This window comes from Rhipicephalus sanguineus, chromosome 11 (genome assembly GCF_013339695.2).
Source record: "Rhipicephalus sanguineus isolate Rsan-2018 chromosome 11, BIME_Rsan_1.4, whole genome shotgun sequence".
Lineage (NCBI taxonomy): Eukaryota > Metazoa > Arthropoda > Arachnida > Ixodida > Ixodidae > Rhipicephalus > Rhipicephalus sanguineus.
Window position 1 is genome coordinate 41772222 of NC_051186.1, and position 19047 is coordinate 41791268.

General features: G+C 42.5%; 1 protein-coding gene across 1 annotated transcript; it reads right to left on the bottom strand.

Annotated features, from left to right (window-relative positions):
* Window positions 1–3311: 3311 nt before the first annotated feature.
* On the bottom strand, window positions 3312–18991 carry LOC125756380 (probable methyltransferase TARBP1). The gene is made up of 12 exons (XM_049411048.1): window positions 18827–18991; window positions 17883–17954; window positions 16884–17115; window positions 14902–15054; window positions 13199–13366; window positions 12497–12603; window positions 10539–10620; window positions 9480–9645; window positions 8008–8187; window positions 7088–7212; window positions 4761–4897; window positions 3312–3865 (listed from the first exon to the last, which is right to left on the bottom strand). Exons 1-12 carry the CDS (start codon window positions 18958–18960, stop codon window positions 3703–3705), a joined length of 1719 nt encoding a protein of 572 aa, XP_049267005.1. The 5' UTR covers window positions 18961–18991; the 3' UTR covers window positions 3312–3702.
* Between the last annotated feature and the right edge of the window lie 56 nt (window positions 18992–19047).

The window sequence follows — 19047 nt, forward strand, 5'->3', positions numbered from 1 at the left end:
TTGATCTTGATTCGTGGTGACGTTAAATTGAAATGAAATGAAATACGAAAGATAATTTCAGTCCGTGCTTTAGGAAATGTGCTCAGGCACAAATGTAACTAATTTCAAGCTGACTGTATATATACTTATGTGTGAATAAACCATGCATCGTTAAACAAACAGACTCTTAAAAAAATCTCTTTCTTCTACTTCTCAAAGCATAAACTCACAACACTGTAGTTAAACTCAGCAAATTCAGATTGGCTCAGCAGTTGCCCACGGAAATCATTCCTCAATTTGACGCACACATTGTTAAGAAAGGTAACAGCTAACAAATCATCCTAATGTAATGACACAATGTGTGTCATTACATTAAACATTCAAAGATTGGTAACATTTTTGCACAATCTGCATGTCTCTGTAGGCGCAAAATACACCACAGAATTTCAAAAACTAGCAGAGTCACACAAAATTTAGTTTAATACCTTTAGCCGTTGCCAGAAGTTTCGCGTCCACCCGCGGTGGCACGCAATAAATTAAAACTTCCACAATCCAAACTGTACACAAATAGAGCACTTGAAGCGAAATCGATTCATATGGCACTGGGCAGATGCTGCGAAGCTTTAAATGTAACCTTCGATAAAACAAGCAACATGAAACAAGCACGAATGCTGGGAAGTCAGCATGGTATACACAGACATTTAAAAAGATATACATACTGCAAGGCACCTACAATATTAATATCACCTACAAACACACTGTCCTACATATCTGAATCAAATTGAAAAACAGCTACGTCATTTCTAAAACCTATATTGTTATAGAACTATACACACTACCAACACGCCCCTTGAATATGAAACATTGTCATAGAATGCACAAATGACAGCTAGATGACGTATTTGCTCAACTGACCAAGGATTTTGCATTAGCATAGCAGTGATAGGACTAAAAGCATGTGAACAAAAATCCAACGTGAACAGCGACTTCAATGAGCACCGTCTTCAGCCATCGTGAGCACAATCCTAGGCCATGATTGCAATAACAAGTTTGTGATACTATGTACAAGCTGTCCACATAGAGAAGTCTGCGTGATGCGGTAAGTCTACGACCTGGTTCTGTTCCATGTCACACACGCGACGCTTCAGTGAAAAGTTGAGAAACCTATCTGACAAGAGGGGGATACATATTGCCTAAGTAACACTAGCAATTGCCTTAATAGAAAAAAAAGATCGATCGAGGTGCACGCAATTTGCCATTTCGGAGCTCTTACATGCCATGTCTTTTCATTCTCATTGTTAATACTGAACCCAACATTGCCTGGACAAGTGCATGTGAATGCGTTAAACCATATAAGCTATACTACAAGGTACCACTGTACGAAGCACCATGGAGCATAAAACGATAACTAATGCAAAGTTGCGTTTACGAACTATGCAAGCACACATGCATAGTGCACACATGATGCACACTTCGGTGCAAACGGAGAAAAAAGTTGTCAATCCTAGCATCACATCCTCTCCTGGCTATATAGTACCAGAAAAATATTGCGCCATGCCGTGCCAAACTGTGCGGTGCCTTTGGCAAAGCTATTGAGTGGCTCTGTGGCTGACTTGTACCATAAAGCAACTTAAAGTGGCTTGCGTCTGAGCTACGAGCTACACACAGCAATTTGCAGGAGAACATGAGTGTGAAGAAGGAAGCTTGCAACACTGTGCATGTTTGGTGTTTGGCCTCTACTCCAAGACAATAAACCATCAATGGCAGATACAAGGTTCGCTCCAAAGTGATATACTGGCCTGGCAGAGCGTTAAGCATGTTCTACATCAGGCAGCATTTACTCCAGAAATTAAAAAATGAGTATGCGTATGCCAAGGAATAAAAAGTGCTATGCTGTGTCATGTGTTTTCAGGGTGCTGTGGCTCTTTATTTACATTAACTATGACAACCCAAAAAGTAAGCCACTTTGGCCCACGAATGGTAAGTACTAGCAAGTCTCTGAGGAATAAGAGCCCTATAAAGTCCCACACTGGCTCTACAATGGTCCCAGATCCACTACTATTTGGGACGTACAATGCAGAACACTTGAGTCCAACGCAAAAGTGGGCGCTCCTTCAGGAAGATCGTGACTAGTTGTTAGATGTGCAACGTGAAGGGCTGGCATTACGCACATTGTGCGAGTGTTTTTCCCTATGCTGCCTCGCAGAGAGTGAAACATTTGTTCCTTACATACCCGAAAAACTTAACCAAATTATGGTGAAACTATCATAGCATGTTTGACTTGCTGTACTGGAGTTCGTCAGCAGTGCTCCAAAGTGTGCTCGCAAAGCATCTAAACTGTGTCGTTTAGCTGATTGTTACGTTTTATTACCCGAATAGTATTACTTTACTTGCAATAAAGCTTGAATGCCACATCATGCAAATTTCCAATGCCACAAGATCACTCTGAAATGAGCACTACCAGTTGAACATGCCAATTCTCAGCACTGAAAACACACGGCAAGCACAGCAACAGCTGGCAATAGTTCTGCAGCAGTAAAGAAGGCCTCTATGTCTTAACATCATAACCGTTACTTCTACCGCTGTTTCGGACACGTGGCACCCAGACTCACGATACAGCAGAACATCGGGCAATGTTCCAGGCACTTGTTACATTGAACGTTTTACTTGAGAGCATTTTCGCCTTTGGTTAATGAGCATCGCAGCAACAACAGTTAACTTCTGCACAGTAGCAAGCTGCCAAGTTATTGAGCACCGAGTTTTGTGGAAGAACCGTGCCTTTGTCCTCCGACAACTCTCCACGCAGCACTTTCAAAAGCTCACTAAGAGTACATAAACTTACGCATTTCAACAAAGCTTCTTGATGAGCTAGTTGGTTCATTACTTGAGGAAAATAGGTAAGGCGAAAAAAGGACGGGGACAAAGTGAAAACACGCTGATTTATACATGCTGCCAAACAAGGTAATCTCATTGCCGGTATAGTAACATGGATGAACTAACAAATCATCACATGCCATTGATATAACAGAGTCGAAAGACACAGCATTAACAGCATTCACCTGAGCTGTAACATCATGCAGCACACAAGGACACGTGTCCATTACAGGATCAATCTGAATGATAGGCAAAAGAGGCAGCACACAACCTAAACTTGCAGACGTGTCAGATAGTTTGTAGACGTGTCAAGATTAGGTTGTGCACTGCCTCTTTCGCCTATCACTTGGATTGATCCTGTAATGGACGCATGTTCTTGTGTTGCTGCACGCTGTTACAGCTCAGGTGAATGCTGTTTCCAATGCATGTCTTTCGATTCTGTTAGATCACTGGCTCATGATGGTTTGTTAGTTCATCCATGTTACTATGTCTGTAATGAGATTATGCCTTGTTCGGCAGCATGTATAAATCAGCATGGTTTCTGTTAATAAACAGTTGGAAGTTGGTGCTCGTGTTTGTCAATTCGTGTTTTAACTTTGTCCCTGTCCTTTTTGTGCCTTACATATTTCCCTTACGCATTTCACGCTTCGTGCCAGCCACCCATAGTGCCCCTGCGATAACGCAAAGTATACTGGAAGACTTCAAGGCATAAAGGCTTCAGTGCCTTCGTAGACGACGCAAGCGTATGTACACTTTGCACTGGCCGGTGCAAAAAAGAGAAATGGCAGTTCTAGAATGGTCAGCGGAAATTACAGCAGAGCAACAAGACCAAGCATGCGCTGCCGGATATTACTCAGTCACTGGTAACGCAGAGTGTTGCTTCGTGTATTCCCATACCAAGATGGCTCCACTAACGTGGACATTGAGTGAACGTATGACACCGTGTTGAGGGATCTCGACGCAAACATCGAGCAGCTGAATCAGCTCGACCGGGAGTCCCTCCTTCTCGTTTCTAAATGCAAGAGGAAAAAAAAAAAAAACAAGGTGGAAATAACAGTCTGGCGATCTCGATTGTTTTCTGAGGCAGCTGCTGATCTAACAAATGCCCTGAACATCTGGCAGAAGTTTTTTATTCATGAACTTACTGGGCACTACAGAACTACTGCAAGTTTTCTTATTCAATCTGACCACAAGGAAAAATCTTGATTTAAGGTCGGGGTACACTGGTCAGAGCAAAGGCACAGGCCTTTATTTAATTTGCCTTTGTTCTTGTGCCACGCAGCAAAACTTTTTGAGTTAAATTTTAAAGCAAAATCCTTTACGCTTGAACAGAATAAATTCAAACAGAATTGAATGAAGCAAGCAGACACATCAAGTTCAATTAATGATGATTTCAACCTCACAGTCAACTTTAGTTACACAACACATAGAACTGCCTCACCACTATCTCCTGCACAAAATTTGTTTTTGCACATTGGTAAACAGCGGTATTTAGACCAACTAATAATAGTTGAAGCAAACTACTAGGAGTCGGTCTATCTCAGCAACAGGGGCACTTCCAGTTTATGTTGGAAAAGTATTGTGAGAGATGAAAGGGAGTGAACAGTGCGCGTGTGTTGGGTGCGGGTCTCGGAGGCTGTGTGTAGTTGCCAGGAGAGGAATTAGATGGCGCGAGTATCAAGTGAACAGTGAGAGGGCGCGCGGGAAAATGGGAGAAGAGAGACAGAGAGGGACGCAAGGAGTCGGACATGTGGCGCGGGCAATACAGGGTTGTGTGGTGAACGAGGTTACCGATCGTCGAGTGCAACAGTATCCAACTGTTTGAAAAGTATCTATGAAACCAAACCGACGCAATGCATGGAGGTTGAGGCTGGGTTCATGATGACTAACATGACGAGACGACTCACCCAAGCAGGAGGAGTGTCTTCTCAGGGAAGTTGAACTCGTGCAACGGCTTGCTCCCCGCTGTCTGCTCGACACCTACCAGGGTGTACCCTTCACTCCTCTTTCCGGGCAGGTACTCTTTCAACTGGTGTACCTTCACCTAGGGTGAATGAAATCAGTGACAAGATAGAAAGAATAAGTTCAGGAGTCCTTCCCATTCTGGGAAAATTTAGGGGGGGGGGGGAGGGGGTAAGCAGTAAGCAAAGCTTGGCATGTGCGCACCTGACCTACTACTTTTCTTTATTTTATATCTATCACATTGCACAATGCTCTCACCTAACTTTTTCCTTCTGCCATGCCAGGAATTGGACTTTCATCTACATGCTTAGCAGTGCAACACTTCAGTTGCTACAGGCAACAAAGACGATCACGTGTTCACATCCGGGCAACAATGAAATGTGGCAACATGAAATGGCAAGTCACCTCAACAACTTCCATAATGGATAAGATTTCCATATCAGAAACGGCTGATCGCCAAGAAGTACACGATCGAGAGAACATGAAATAGTGAAAAACGACGTATACAAATAGGCATGTGACCGGCACATCTTGGAGGACTGCATTTCTTTGCACTCCCTGGTGCCGAGTTTTTCTGCGGTCACCCTACAATGCCAATAACACTTGTGGGGCAATACAAGCTTTGCTTGAAAAAAAAAAAACTAGACATAACTGCTTGCACACGGCAAACAAAGCAAGGAGATCGAAAAACAGCTGTTCTGTTCTGTGCATTGGTCTACCAACGTCTGAAGCACAACATAGTAGATTTGGCAACAAGTTCATACTTTTTTCCTGTATTTAAATGTACTTACAACAAATGATCCACAACTTTAAGTGACAAGTTTAAGTTACTGACTGACAAAGGTAAGAAGTACCAAGAGAGGTCCAGATAATGTTTTAATAGATGTCACTAATCAGCACATAAACCAAAAGTGGAACAAAGGTTAAAAATGAAGCCAGTACAAGTTGGTTTTTTTTTTAAAGAAAGCTCTATCAGATTCCCTTGTAATTACAAGTTACCATCATCGATTGGATGTTTAATTTTCTCTTTCAATGGTATTTATAAGATTGACCTCATGCCCTCAGTCATTATACATAGATTTCTATTTGCAATAATTATCACACAATTGTTCTTTTTTTTTCCTTTTTTTTTAGTTGCAGCTATGAAAAGTTGGAAACAGTTCCTCGGAGATAGCAGTCCTGTAGACTCACCATTTCAATGACAGCGCTCTTAAATGAGATATAGACGAACATGAAGTAACACAAACCACGAATACAGTAAAAGCTCGTTAATTCGGATTTCACGGGACCGGAAAAAATGTCCGAATTAACCGAATGCCGAATTAACGAATGAACAGAAAAAACATTAAAATCAAGTTGGAGAAGCATACCTTTATTTGCTGAAGTATTTTGTAATGGTCGTCTGCGTTTTCACGCAGATTCCGGCTTACATTACAATTTTTCTTAACTTTTCCAAATGGCCAACAGCACGCAAACTGTCGGAAGTGCTCAGGCAAACGCCCTCTAATATCAAAAGCGCCTCCGAGACTTCCCGTGAAGTGCGATGAGGTCGCGACATCATTAATAATTTCTTGATCGGGCAGGAGACCAGTCGTGGCGACACAATCATCAATCGCGATGTAGTCCTGAAGGGTCATATCTGTGGGAAGGACAGCATCGAAGGTCGGGCAGTCACCGTCGGTGGACTCGGCTGACACCTCGTCGATGCCACCGTCGGCTACTGCCGCATGCTCGGGCCTCGCATGTAAACACGGTCGCAACGGGAAAAAAACAAGAACTCCGCAAGAAGAGACGGTGCCGACACAACACAAGGGAAAATGGCGTCGGAGGCGAAGTGGAGCGAAGAAAGAAGACGCCGACGTTTGGTGACGCTGCGATCGCCCCCACTAGTTGATGACGATGGCGATGTCACTCAAGTTTCGGTTTCGCTCCAGTGGTGCCAGCGCTGCTTTACCACACATTTGTGTAGCGGCAGCCGTCAGAATTTGTCCGAATTAAGCGGTGCGGAGCCCAATTCTGACGAATTAACGAAGGTTTGGTCCCATAGATTAACATGCACTTTGGCCGGGACCAATATAGCCGTCCGAATTATCCGAATTTCCGAATTAACGGGTGTCGAATTAACGAGCTTTTACTGTACTGAATGGCCGTTTTTGTGGTTTGTGTTATTTCGCACTCATCTACGTTTCTAAAAGAGTGCTGCCCTTGAAATGATGAAACCAACTATAGTCAATGAAACAAACTAGTCAACCAATAGTTCCTGTGCACTGACCTCGCTTATGGTGATCCATTTCTCAGCTGAAACACTCAGTCCTTGGAAGTTCCTATCTTCAAGGTACTTTAGCGAGCCAACCACAAACTCATTCACGCCAAACACCTCGCAAGTCCTGCACAAACCTGCAAAAATAAAGAAGTAACAAAACAAAGAACAGTAGTCTTAGCGCCACCAAGGAATCAAAGAAAGAGCTATTAGATCATGCATGCAGAAATGTCCTCGTGTAAATTGCGAAGAGGCAAACTTCAAACGTCAAAGTTGACAGTATATGTCTGTTAGTATAAATGCACAGAATTTGAGAGTGACAGCAGAAACCCTTGAGTGAACGATGAAATGGCGCTCAAGGCCGTTTCACATGACACAAGACACAGTGATTTTCAGGCTGTGAATTTGCTCGCTGAGAAAAAACAGCTGATCTCTCTTGCCACAACGACCAGTGGCGAGGAACCAACACGTTGGAAATTTTTCGCTCTGTTCGCAGCGGATGAGCGACTTTGTGGTTGAGACTTGTAAAAATTGTGCCAAGATGGCCAAGCCTTAATAATTTCGCCAAGTTTGTTTTGGTTATGGCCACTGTTGCGCACTTCAAAATGAATTTAGATTGGAAAGTGTTCTTAAATGACAAAAAAACGTGTGCTCTTAGCTACCGTTCATGAAAACTTAACAATATCATAACACACAAATTGCTACATTACATCTGAAAAATTATGCAGCGTCTACCACAAAGAACGGCACCAAGCAACATTGCGCACCGCGGCAGTCGCAGAGCAAAAACCACAGCCCATTCGCAGCCCGTGTGAAACAATATTGCCATTACCGGCGGTTGTGAACAGAACGAATGGAACGATTTTTTTTGCTGCAACTGCAGCATGTGAAACAGCCTTTACAAAGACTTCGTAACCGAGGGAAGACCTTACCGCCCAAGTTGGGAATGCGGTCGATCAGCGAGGCAACAACAATCAAGCTGCCGGCAGTGTTCTTCTTCGGCACGTTCAGGTCCCACATGAGGTCGCATGAGGCAAGCTGCTGCTTCCAGGGCGTGATCTTTTTCTGGTAGTCTTCCTTGTCGAGAACCACTTCAAACTCCGCTTGAGTACCTGCACCATTTTCATCATCAGGTGCAGACTACTATGGTAACAGTACGCACGTTCACAATGCTATATAAAGTTGGCTACAACCTAAGAAAAAAATCTAAGCTCTACCCACAGAAACACAGTGCGCCTGCCCTTCATCTTTGAAAGACAGTCGTGCTAGCTGGTTTCCGCTCGAACTGTAAGTACTTTTTCTTGGCTAATGTAAACACTGCACATATTAAGAGTTAAAGGTTCATCGTTACTACCTAAAACATTACGTTTGGCTGAGCAGCAATGTCAGAATCCCTGACAAAATTTACCAGGACGTTGAAGTTTCCGGCCTAAAACCAGTGGCACAAATGTGTGTCTGTATGGGAAAGTCAACGTCACAACAATGAGTAAGCTCTATTGGATGGAGCATTTATGCAAATTCTCTATGGGAGGGACAGCGATGGCTGTGGGTGGAGCTGACATTTTCTCTTAGGTTGTAACCGACCATAATTGCTAGCAATTTGACTTCACGATCGCTGTCAGCAACAGCCTGGTTTGAAAGCCTTTCACCACCGATCTCCAATGACATATGTCTTCCATTGGCAAACTGTATGCCTTCAAGTTTCCCAACTGTCAGCCTATACATGGCAAAGGCAGCTGTTCCTAAAAAGCATCATAGTCGGCGTACAGTCATTATGCATCTGCACTATCGCTAATGAAGGAACGAAATAACATTAATGCACATTATGTTACTCTTACCATTATGTAATAACAATGACTGCTGTTATATAATGAAGACATCACGAAAGGAATAGGAACAAGAACAGGAGTTCATGCTGTGCTACCCACATTCAAAGTTTTATTTTGTGTGTCATATTATTAATGCACTACCGCCACTGCACAAAATAAATAACATTAACGCACATGATGCTACCCTTACCGTTCCATAGTAACAATGATTGCTGTCATATATTGAAGACATCACAAAAGAAATAAGTATTGAAGAAGAACAAGATAAGGAAATAGTGCTGTGCTACATAATTATAACATTCAAAGTTTTATTTTGTGCATCATATTTTAAAACAAATCACAGCCGTAAAACCACTAATACCTTAACTTGGATGAGTTGGTTCATACTTGTAGAAATGCAGCATGGCTTAGACGAAGACACAAGACACAGATAGACATAGACGAGACACAGATAGACACAGACACCTGTGTCTATCTGTGTCTCCTGTCTTCACCTAAGTCACGCTGCATTTCTCTATATAAAACCACCTTCTGAGACAATTCCCTGTAGCGAAGCACCATTGATACAAACATACCTTCAAGCCAATGGCTGGGCTTAGCCGAGGAAAGTCGGTCATCAAGGTTATACAGCGGCAGGGCAAGCTTCTCGGGACCCATGGTGAGGACTTCTTCAAAGACGGAGAGCGGAATGAACTCCCTGTCTGTGAGACCGGTCAGTCGAGGAAGCTCACAGAATATCGTCTGTGCAGAGAAATGGTTACAGACTTGTAAGCAGGAGCCTCACAAACATGCACAGAGGTGTCTGGACAACCTGCAAAGTGTGATTATGTTTGACCTCAGTTATGTACGAATTCGCTTTCAAAAGCACCAGCCAAAATCCACCGTGTTGCACGTACACATCATTAAACATCAGCTACAACGCTGCTTGACTATTGCATCGAACTCTTCACATTTTTTTGCTCTTCCCATCAGCAGCGGCACTCCTGATATCAAACAGTGACTCAAGAGGATGTACAGTGTGGTCCACTGTTAAAGGGAACACTCGAATGTGCACCTTTCGAATTGCTGGCCTCCTAACTACAAGTACATGTGAAAACAATGGTCGTTCACTGCATGAGTCTATCGAGAGAAGTTAGAACTGTCAACTACCAGTAGTCTTATGCAAAATCGGTGTCACTGTGGTTTTGCAAAAGATGGAAATCTGGACATGCCCTGCATGCAAGTGTTCCCTTTAACAGTGGACCCGTCTGTACATTTGGGCATGATGGTGATCGTAGATAGTGTCAAGAAGGAGCACGAATGGAAAACGTACTTTTGTCCTACCTTTGTCCTCGTTTTCTATCCACGCTGTCTTTGACAATATGAACTGATAAAAAGTCGTAAAAGAAAAAAAAAGCTTAATTTCCCTCAAAATAGGTACACGAAATAATTATACTATCTGATAGGTTGAGCCAGAAATAGAACATAATGTTGTAACTGCGTAGCAGCACCCCTAATTTTTCATTTGTCTCAGTGTTACTGGCGATATGAGTCCCCCCCCCTACTTTGGACTTTAATTTAAATAATATAAATAAACCTACAAACATGTGAATATGGTACCATTGCACTTAAATTTGTACCACCAAGATTCTCACCTGAAGCGTAAGGTCATCAACAGCATTGAAGTCCTTGAAGTAAAAGTCCTCTAGTAGCTTCTCAACATTTCTAGACCAGTTCCTGTAAGCAGTAGAAACACTAGTGTAAGCAAGCTGATACATAATGGGAAGAAAATTTTAATGCTCAAGGTGGCCACCTGAAAGAAAAAAAGTGTTCAATGCAGCTAAGCTCGGCTAAATGCACGATGCCACAACAATGTACAATCTCAGGCAACGAAAAAGCACGGTCGTGAGCAAATGTATGCATACTTTTTTAATGCTAAGCAAGAAAAATAAATAAACACGGGCGCATCATAGAGATACTGTACTCGAGGTACATGTAAACTGCGTAATTTAATGTCATCGCTTACATGGAAGAAACAAGCTGGGAATAGGTCAATATACTTAATTCAGTACAAAAGATGCCCCGATTTCCAATTCAAACAAGCATATTATCAGAGACATTGAAGTGAATACAAAAGCATAAGGATGAGCACCTTTCACGAACAACAGCATGACAGTATATTCGTTACTCGTGGGACTATTAACTTTGATTTCGTCTGTTTCATTTCACATATAACTCTACACAAGGCAGTACACACTGACATAATATGCATTTGGAAAACTTATCAAGTGCAGTGCTTATGCCACGACGTTTCCACAGAGCTTCTCATAAGATACTTATTATCCGACTCTTACGATAGTTTTATGGGAGTACACTCAATCGTGAAGGGTCCTTAGTAGGAGTGTGTAAATATTCGAGCAGTTCGAATATTCGAACGAATATTACAATATTCGAATTCACTTCAAAACGAATTTAAATTATTCTAAATTTCGAAGTATTCGAAATGAACGAATAGACATATATGAACCGCATGTAACACCCTGTAAAGGTGGTTTCACTGCAGTGCAGACTTGCTATACCGTGAATACACCTTTCCAGGGGAAATCCGCACTGCCGCGAAGCCCCATTTCAATGTTAAATGAACATATTGCCTTCGCATCGATTCATCGTTCTTTAAGTTTAAAAGCTCGTTATACCGGCTTATATGCTCTCAGTAAATTTCTAAATGTAACATTTTTTACTGGTTATCACTTGCATTCTACCGAAAGTCAAATCCTGCTACGTACTATTCAAAGTTGCTTCCACTTCCCTTTGAACCAAAAAGAATGACATTTGCACATGCCTTGTTTGAATTTTAAAAAATATTGTGCAGATTAGTTGGGTCATGACAAATATGTTCATTTTTCTTTATAATATGTGATATATGCAATTCGAATTCGATTCAAAATCATTCGACCCAAATCACTATTCGCTTCGAACCTAAAATTTACTATTCGCACAACCCTAGTCTTTACTTTTTTTCCAATTGCTGTGATGTGCCTACCAAAAAAAAAGTAGTACTACAGCAGTGTTTGTCTGCATAAGTAAAAATACTCCTTACAGAAGCAGAAGCACAGGAGTCTCAAACTCACCTCATCTAGCGGGCCACAGTCACAAAATTTAGTCACCCGCAAGGGCTGGGACAGTGAAGACAATTGAAATGAGGGAGAGTTTGAGCAAAATGTCAGATAACGTTGCCATTTGAAAGAACGCCTTTCCCACATCGGATGTATGGGTCATTTCCGAAGGGGATTTGGTACCAAGATTCGAGAAGCATCAATACTGATTGCCAGAATGACTGAAATCTGGATGCCGATTATGAAATACAGTTTTTTGCTGCACGGTTATGTTTCAACACACGATGACCGCATGGGTTCCTCACAAAAAAATGCTTGAGACGAGTCATGTCTCTGTACGTCTTGAACATACTTATTATTAGGAAAATAAGAAAATATAGGACGAAGACAGTTAGGTGCGGGCCAAGCCACTAACGAAAGGTTCGCGCGTTTGAGACCCCCGTTCTAGCACAACAGACATTGCCATTGCCAGCCGGAAACATGAACGCACAGCTCACCCCATCTGAATGGTGCTCTTCAGACACGTGAACAGGGCAGCATACTTCTCCAAAACGGAGTTCAATCCATGCTCTTTGCTCCAACGTGAAGCTAGGTGAAGTGCCACCTGAAAGCGTGCGTTAAAAAAAATTCTGTCATTTGACATGCCAAAACGACACGATTATGACCAATCTGTAGCGTTGTCCTGTATTCCTTCTTCTCGTCCACGTCTTTTTCGCTAGTTAACATGTCCTGTAGCAGGAAACTGCAGATTAAAATTCCAGTCGCCTCAGGTTGTACTGACGGGCACCTAAATCTAAGCACATGGGTGTTTTTTGCATTTCACACCCGTCGAAATGCAGCCGCTGTGGCCAGCAATCAAGCTTAGCAGCACAATGCCAAGACGATTGAGAAAATTACATCATCTGACAATGACACTTTACCTTTGGTGTCCAAGAAGAAAAAAAGATAGATTGAGATCCAGTGGGCTGTCACAGCGTATCTGAGAGAGGTCACAGCAACTGACTTTCGGGGAGCCTTTGCAGCGTCTCATTACCTAAAGGACAGATCCCTTACAAAGAAGCCTTCAACAGGGCAGAGAAATCGGGCACCTTGCACATAACTGCCCAGATAATTTTCTGTACACATCCTGCATCCTTGCTGAAGCCACTAAATCTCTCATCACAACGTTCAGGTACATGCAGCGTTGTTTTTTTTCTCACCTGTGCGTACACCCTGGCATTGAAGTGCTGCCCCATGCTCCAAGGAAGCACGGAGGGAAGAAATTCGAGGAGGTGCGACTCCAGCTCGGTCTCGGGGTCGAGGCATGCGCCCAGATGAACGATGATGGCCAGGAATGAACACACGCTCCCTGTCCTTTCAATGCCCGCCTGTTTTGTAGGGCAAGGTCAAGGGGAAAAAAATACATTTTAGTTGTGTATGCCTCTGAAGATGGAAGGACATGCCCATATTGATATACAAAGCTTAAGTTTTGTTTCCCCTTTTTACTTCTAGCTAATATATGCTACATTCTATATATGCAATATTCTGTGCCCATGTGCTTCGAGCTGTTCACTAGTTCGCCCTCGCGCTGCCAATTGCTAGCTTCCTGGTTAGCTCAATTGGTAGAGCAACCGCCCCAGAATGTCAATGGTCCCGTGTTCAATCCCCGGACCAGGACGAATTTTTCTTCAACCAGAAGCAAGCTTTCCTTTCGGAGAAATCCGTATGAATTTCATTATACCTTCATGTTACAAGCAGGTGGTTGTCAATTATCCCTTTCGTGCTGCAGATGAAAGACAAACATGCACGATAAAGCACAGCCACATTGCGATATATAAGGCCCACAAAAACATGGTTACATCAAAATGCTTCAATCTCAACACTGGACGCAATGGATACTGACTCTAAAGTTATCAGTCCTGTGAGAATGCCAAAACTTGCATAGCAACCCACCCCTTAAATTTCTGCCATTATTATCGCTGAAGCTTTTAACAGTGAAAGTTTCCAGTGTAGTTGACAGAGGGTAGCTGTTCATAGGGCTTGTCCGCACAAGTGCATAATACAATGGTCAATCTTCATCAATCAATTCGACAGGTGACAAACAGACCCTCTGAAGAACTGTCGCGAGACCTGTCTCTTTGGTGACACAGAAACCACAGGCGTTTGTGGTGTCCTGACTTCTTTCTTGTGTCCGTGTTTGCACGCCCTGTCTTTTTAGAATGAAGGTGTAGCCAGAAATTCTGTTCGATGGGGGGGGGGGGACGTGTCTGAACCCCCATTATGTACATTTGTGTGTGTATATATACAACAGGCATCATAAGTTCGGAGACCACTCGGTCTGAGAAAATTTTGAATATCCCATAAATTTGCTAATGCATTCGGTCGAACTGCACAGTACATGTTTTTAGCATGTTTTAGAACAGGCCGGAAATCTAAATTCGAGGCTGCCAGCCGAAACGGCAGGAACGTTCAGCTTTTTCTTGCGTGTCTCGTGGTCCATAAACTTTTGACGTTTACTGTAATGCAAAGTGTAAATATTTTGGGGGGGGTGGGGGGTCGGAGTTGAACCTCCCCGACACCCCTCTTTTGGCTATGCCAATGGTGAAAACAGTCAAACTTAGATATCTTGAATGTGAAAGAGATGGTAAAATAATCCGATATATCAGCAATTTAGTGGAAGACATCCAGGCCCCAGGCAGAGGTTCAGTGTATGGCAATTCTTCCCACTATTCCTGCAGCCTCGAACCACTGGCCTCATGTGTCAGTCTTCTGACGATTAAACCTTGGCATTTTGATGTGCTTCACCGTATGACACGGCTGTTGTGCTGCAGTGAAGCTTATCAAAGCAAATCTGTGCTTTGAGCACGGAGAAGAACCTACACTATCTGGCTATGTACAGAAGGAACACGCTTGAATTTCGCACCTGTTCCATGGCAGGAACCAACTTGGCACGAAGTCGAGGCGTACGGAGAAGGATCGAGACGGCTGTCCACTCCAGCAGGCAGCGAATGGACGGCTGTTGGCTGTCCTGAACTAACTCATGAAAAACGTGTTCCAGAAGCTTCTCAAACATTTCCTGCACAAAAGAAAGAAAATAATTCATTTATTTAGTTAGATAAGCTGCAATCCCAATTTAGGTATATAGCAGCAGAGGAAAACTTTACACAATACAAGTAAGGCGACAAACAACACAAGTGCACACAAATAATTAAGCAACAAAACGTCAGCAGATTTAGCTAAATCTTCCAGCTTCAAGCAGAAAGACCGATTACTGCTGTTTGCACATCCAGTTAGCAGTAGGAGTTAAGCCATGCAATCAAACTGGCAAGGCACCTTGCAGCTGATCTTGATTTTACTACTGTTTCAAAGTGTTTCGATTTCACTTTATTTATCTCTTTTCACGAAAACCCATAACAAAAAGACAATGTGTAATGCGATCATTGATAACTTTCCTTCATGGCAGATTTCTAAAAAAATTGCAGATACAAATATGAAAAATCGTCTGACCCTTAAAAATTTTCTTCTGCCTCCTTTTCATTTCAAAAACTGTGACATCAAACTCACCCTGAACTGTCTTAAGCCAGAAAATCTCGCAAGGCTAGATCTGCCGGCAACCTACAACACCCTCATCATCGTCATCATTGACTGTCTTAAAATAAATGAAAACAAAACACAGAGACACGTTTGCCCAGAAGGTGACTAATCCCAAAAAAATCAGTGTCGCAAAATAATACACGTACAACACGATGGGCGTCGACTTCCAACTTCAATAAGAAGTTGCCACCCATCCTGTCGTATATTTTGTGCCATCTTTGTAGCACTGTTAATTTCTTGAAGTACAACACAGTAACTAGCTCAAGCCAAGATTCTGCACAACTAACCTCCATTGGCTTCTCACTACAAACCATAAGCGGGTGGGTTGCAAAAAAATATTGCGATAAGGTAGTAAGGTCGAAGTCTGGGTCAGTTGGTACATAACAGTGAAAGAATAAACCAGTCAAGAAGACGACGAACCCAGGAGGCAGCTGGTTGTGCGTGCCACCTCTCTCCTGTATCCATCGTCTTCTTGACTGGTTCATTCTTTCAATGAAATGTTGCAAGTTGTGACAGGACATTCAGACAATTCTAGATGCAAGAACAGTAAACATATTATAGACAGTAGGCTTGTGCAAATATTCGAGTAGTTTAGTACCTATTCGAATTCGCTTCGATTCGAATTTAAATTCCTGGAAATTTCAAAGTATTCGATATGAACAAATAGAGATATATGAACCGCACATAACCCCCTGCAAAGGTGGTTTCACTGCAGTGCAGGGTTGCTATACCGTGAATACACCTTTCCAAGGAAAATCCGCACAGCCGCGAAGCCCCACTTCAAGGTTAAATGAACACATTGCCCTCACATCGATTCATCATTATTTAAGTTTAAAAGCTTGTTATACCGGCTTATATGCTCTAAGTATAGTAAATTTTAAAACGTAACATATTTTACAGGTTGTCACTTGCATTCTACCTAAAGTCAAATCCTGCCACTAGTATTCAAAGTTGCATCTACTTCCTTGAACCAAAAAAAAATGACATTTGCACATGCCTTGTTTCAATTTTGAAAAAAATATTGTGCCGTTAAGTTGGGTCATGACAAATATGCTCATTTTTCCTTATAATATGTGATATACACTATTTTAATTCAATTCGAAATTATTCGACCAAATCACTATTCACTTCAAATTTGCTTCGAACCTAAAATTTACTATTCACACAAGCCTAATAGACAGCTTTAGCTTAGCATTTGCAGTTGACTCCACAGTTCACTATCAAAATCGGTTTCTGCCTCTCTCAGGCTAAAAACATTGACAGATGAAATCTGAGAAGACAATTGTGCGTCGTGCAGCTGAAGAGGCTAACCTCATTTAGGAGGTGGAGAAGGCAAAGCTGAGCTTGCCAGACCCTGTTCTTGAGTCGGTGGATCGTCGAGTTGCCGAAGTAACGTTTCCGTGTCGATGTTACCTCGTGGTCGTACCGCACCAGGGCCTCCGAAAGCATAGCCGCGGTCTGGGGGGACGTTTTTTCGTCGGAGCTCAGCTGGATCAGGAAGGCAATTCCCAGCGCTCGGACTTCGATGTCGGCTTGATGTTCGCTTGAAGCGAGAAGAAAGATATATGCAAAAATTTAATTAAGTAACCCAGCACACATACAGAAAGACATGGCTGCTAAACCGCCACGGCAGTCACAAGTGAGAATAAGGCAAGTACATGAAGCAAATACGGCAAGCGCTGAGCATGTAGTCAAGGTAGAAGACGATGATATGCTTTCCTTGGTTCTTTATTATCGTGTTGATGCAAACCAACATCCACTGCCTCATTGCCATAAGCATTCTACTTACACTATTGCCTGGCTGGTACCCTTGCCTTGATCAAAGTGTTAATCTGTCACTGAATATTGTGGTAATTGCATTTTTAGAGCTTAGGCAAGCAGTTATCGCTCACTATGTGCCGTTACCTAGTGATGTGCTATCCCAGTTATGAATGATATGCCAGTTATGAACGTATATCCTTAGGTGTCATTTGTTGTTATTGCGTAGTCAAACATTAATTGTTTGCATTAGCCGCACCTAAACGGGTCACTGTTTACACGCCTGTTACCTATTTATTTGCTGCTGTACCAATGGTGAGTGATTTGCATATGTTGTAGGCATCATACAGCTCCTACCTTCATCCCCGAGTTGGACTGTCTAAACAAGCACCAATACTGTTCGTTATATCATATAAGTACGAATTAAACTGCAACCGAATATTGTTAATTATATCACAACACAAATGAGTATGAATTAAACTGCAATCTAATATTACCAATTATACCACAACACAAACAAAGTATTATCTTTTAAATGGCGAAAGTGCCCACCTCTTCAGCAGCTGGTTGACGGACAGAGCTTCTCCTTGCGCTGTCACAAAGGCCTCAGAGTCAAAGACAATCCTATATGAGGAACAGCACAGAATGTAATCGACGTGCCAGTACATTGAAGATCATTGTGTAGCGCAATTGACACGTAACATCTTTTTTTTTCTTTGCAAAAAGTAAACTTCTGTACATCTGACAAAAGTGTCAAATCATCGTTCATGGTACATTGTAGTCGTATGTGGTTGGTGTGCATCACAATGATGTATGGAGCGGTGCAGCACACACACAAAAAAAACAAAGAGGAAAAGAATTGTGGCCTGCCTGTCTACGTATTATCATGAGTTTGACATCACAAGTGATAGCCTTTGACATTAAAGAAAAAACAGCAAATCATACGTAATGTAGGCTACAAACAAATGGAGCGGCACTACTTTGGTAAGTGTGGTCCACACACATCACAATATCTGTTTTCTACGTCATCTCTATTACTGTACTTCATACCAGCTTCACCATGCTACGTGACACCAGATGGCAAAAAAAGAGTGTTCCACACTTGCCATCATGGCTACAAGTGGCACTGGCTAACAAATGGCCAATAAAGTGGACGGGAGGATGATTGGCCACTGTAGCTCAATTGGTAGAGTATTGGATGGGCTATTCAAAGGTTGAAGGTTCGGTCCCTACTGGTGGCACATTGTCTTTCCATCCACTTTAATTACTTTACATTTATATCATAATTAGTACACTACAGTGAAAACTTACAAATAATCTCCCCTATACTTTCCTTTGCTTCATTGTCTGTTAGTTTTCATTAGGTACTAGTATATCACGAAGAAAACGAGTCCTTGATCAATTCCCGTTCCTTCATTCAACTTTGCCATGGTCATGCAACTCCTTGCACATTGACACTCCTAATACTACCGGATCAAAAACACAAGGTAACACACCGCTGATCTTTGCGGTAGACGGGTCCATACGTCAGGGCCTTAACCATGACGTCCAGTTGGCTGTCCATCAGTTTCACACTGCCCTTCCATACGTCCATCAGTCTCGTAATGAGGGCACAGAACACACCCGGCATCACCTCACCCAGCTCCAACAGCTCATTCAGATACTGCAGCCAAGAACAATGCGAAGTTTCACACGATTCAAACCGGTAAACGAGATG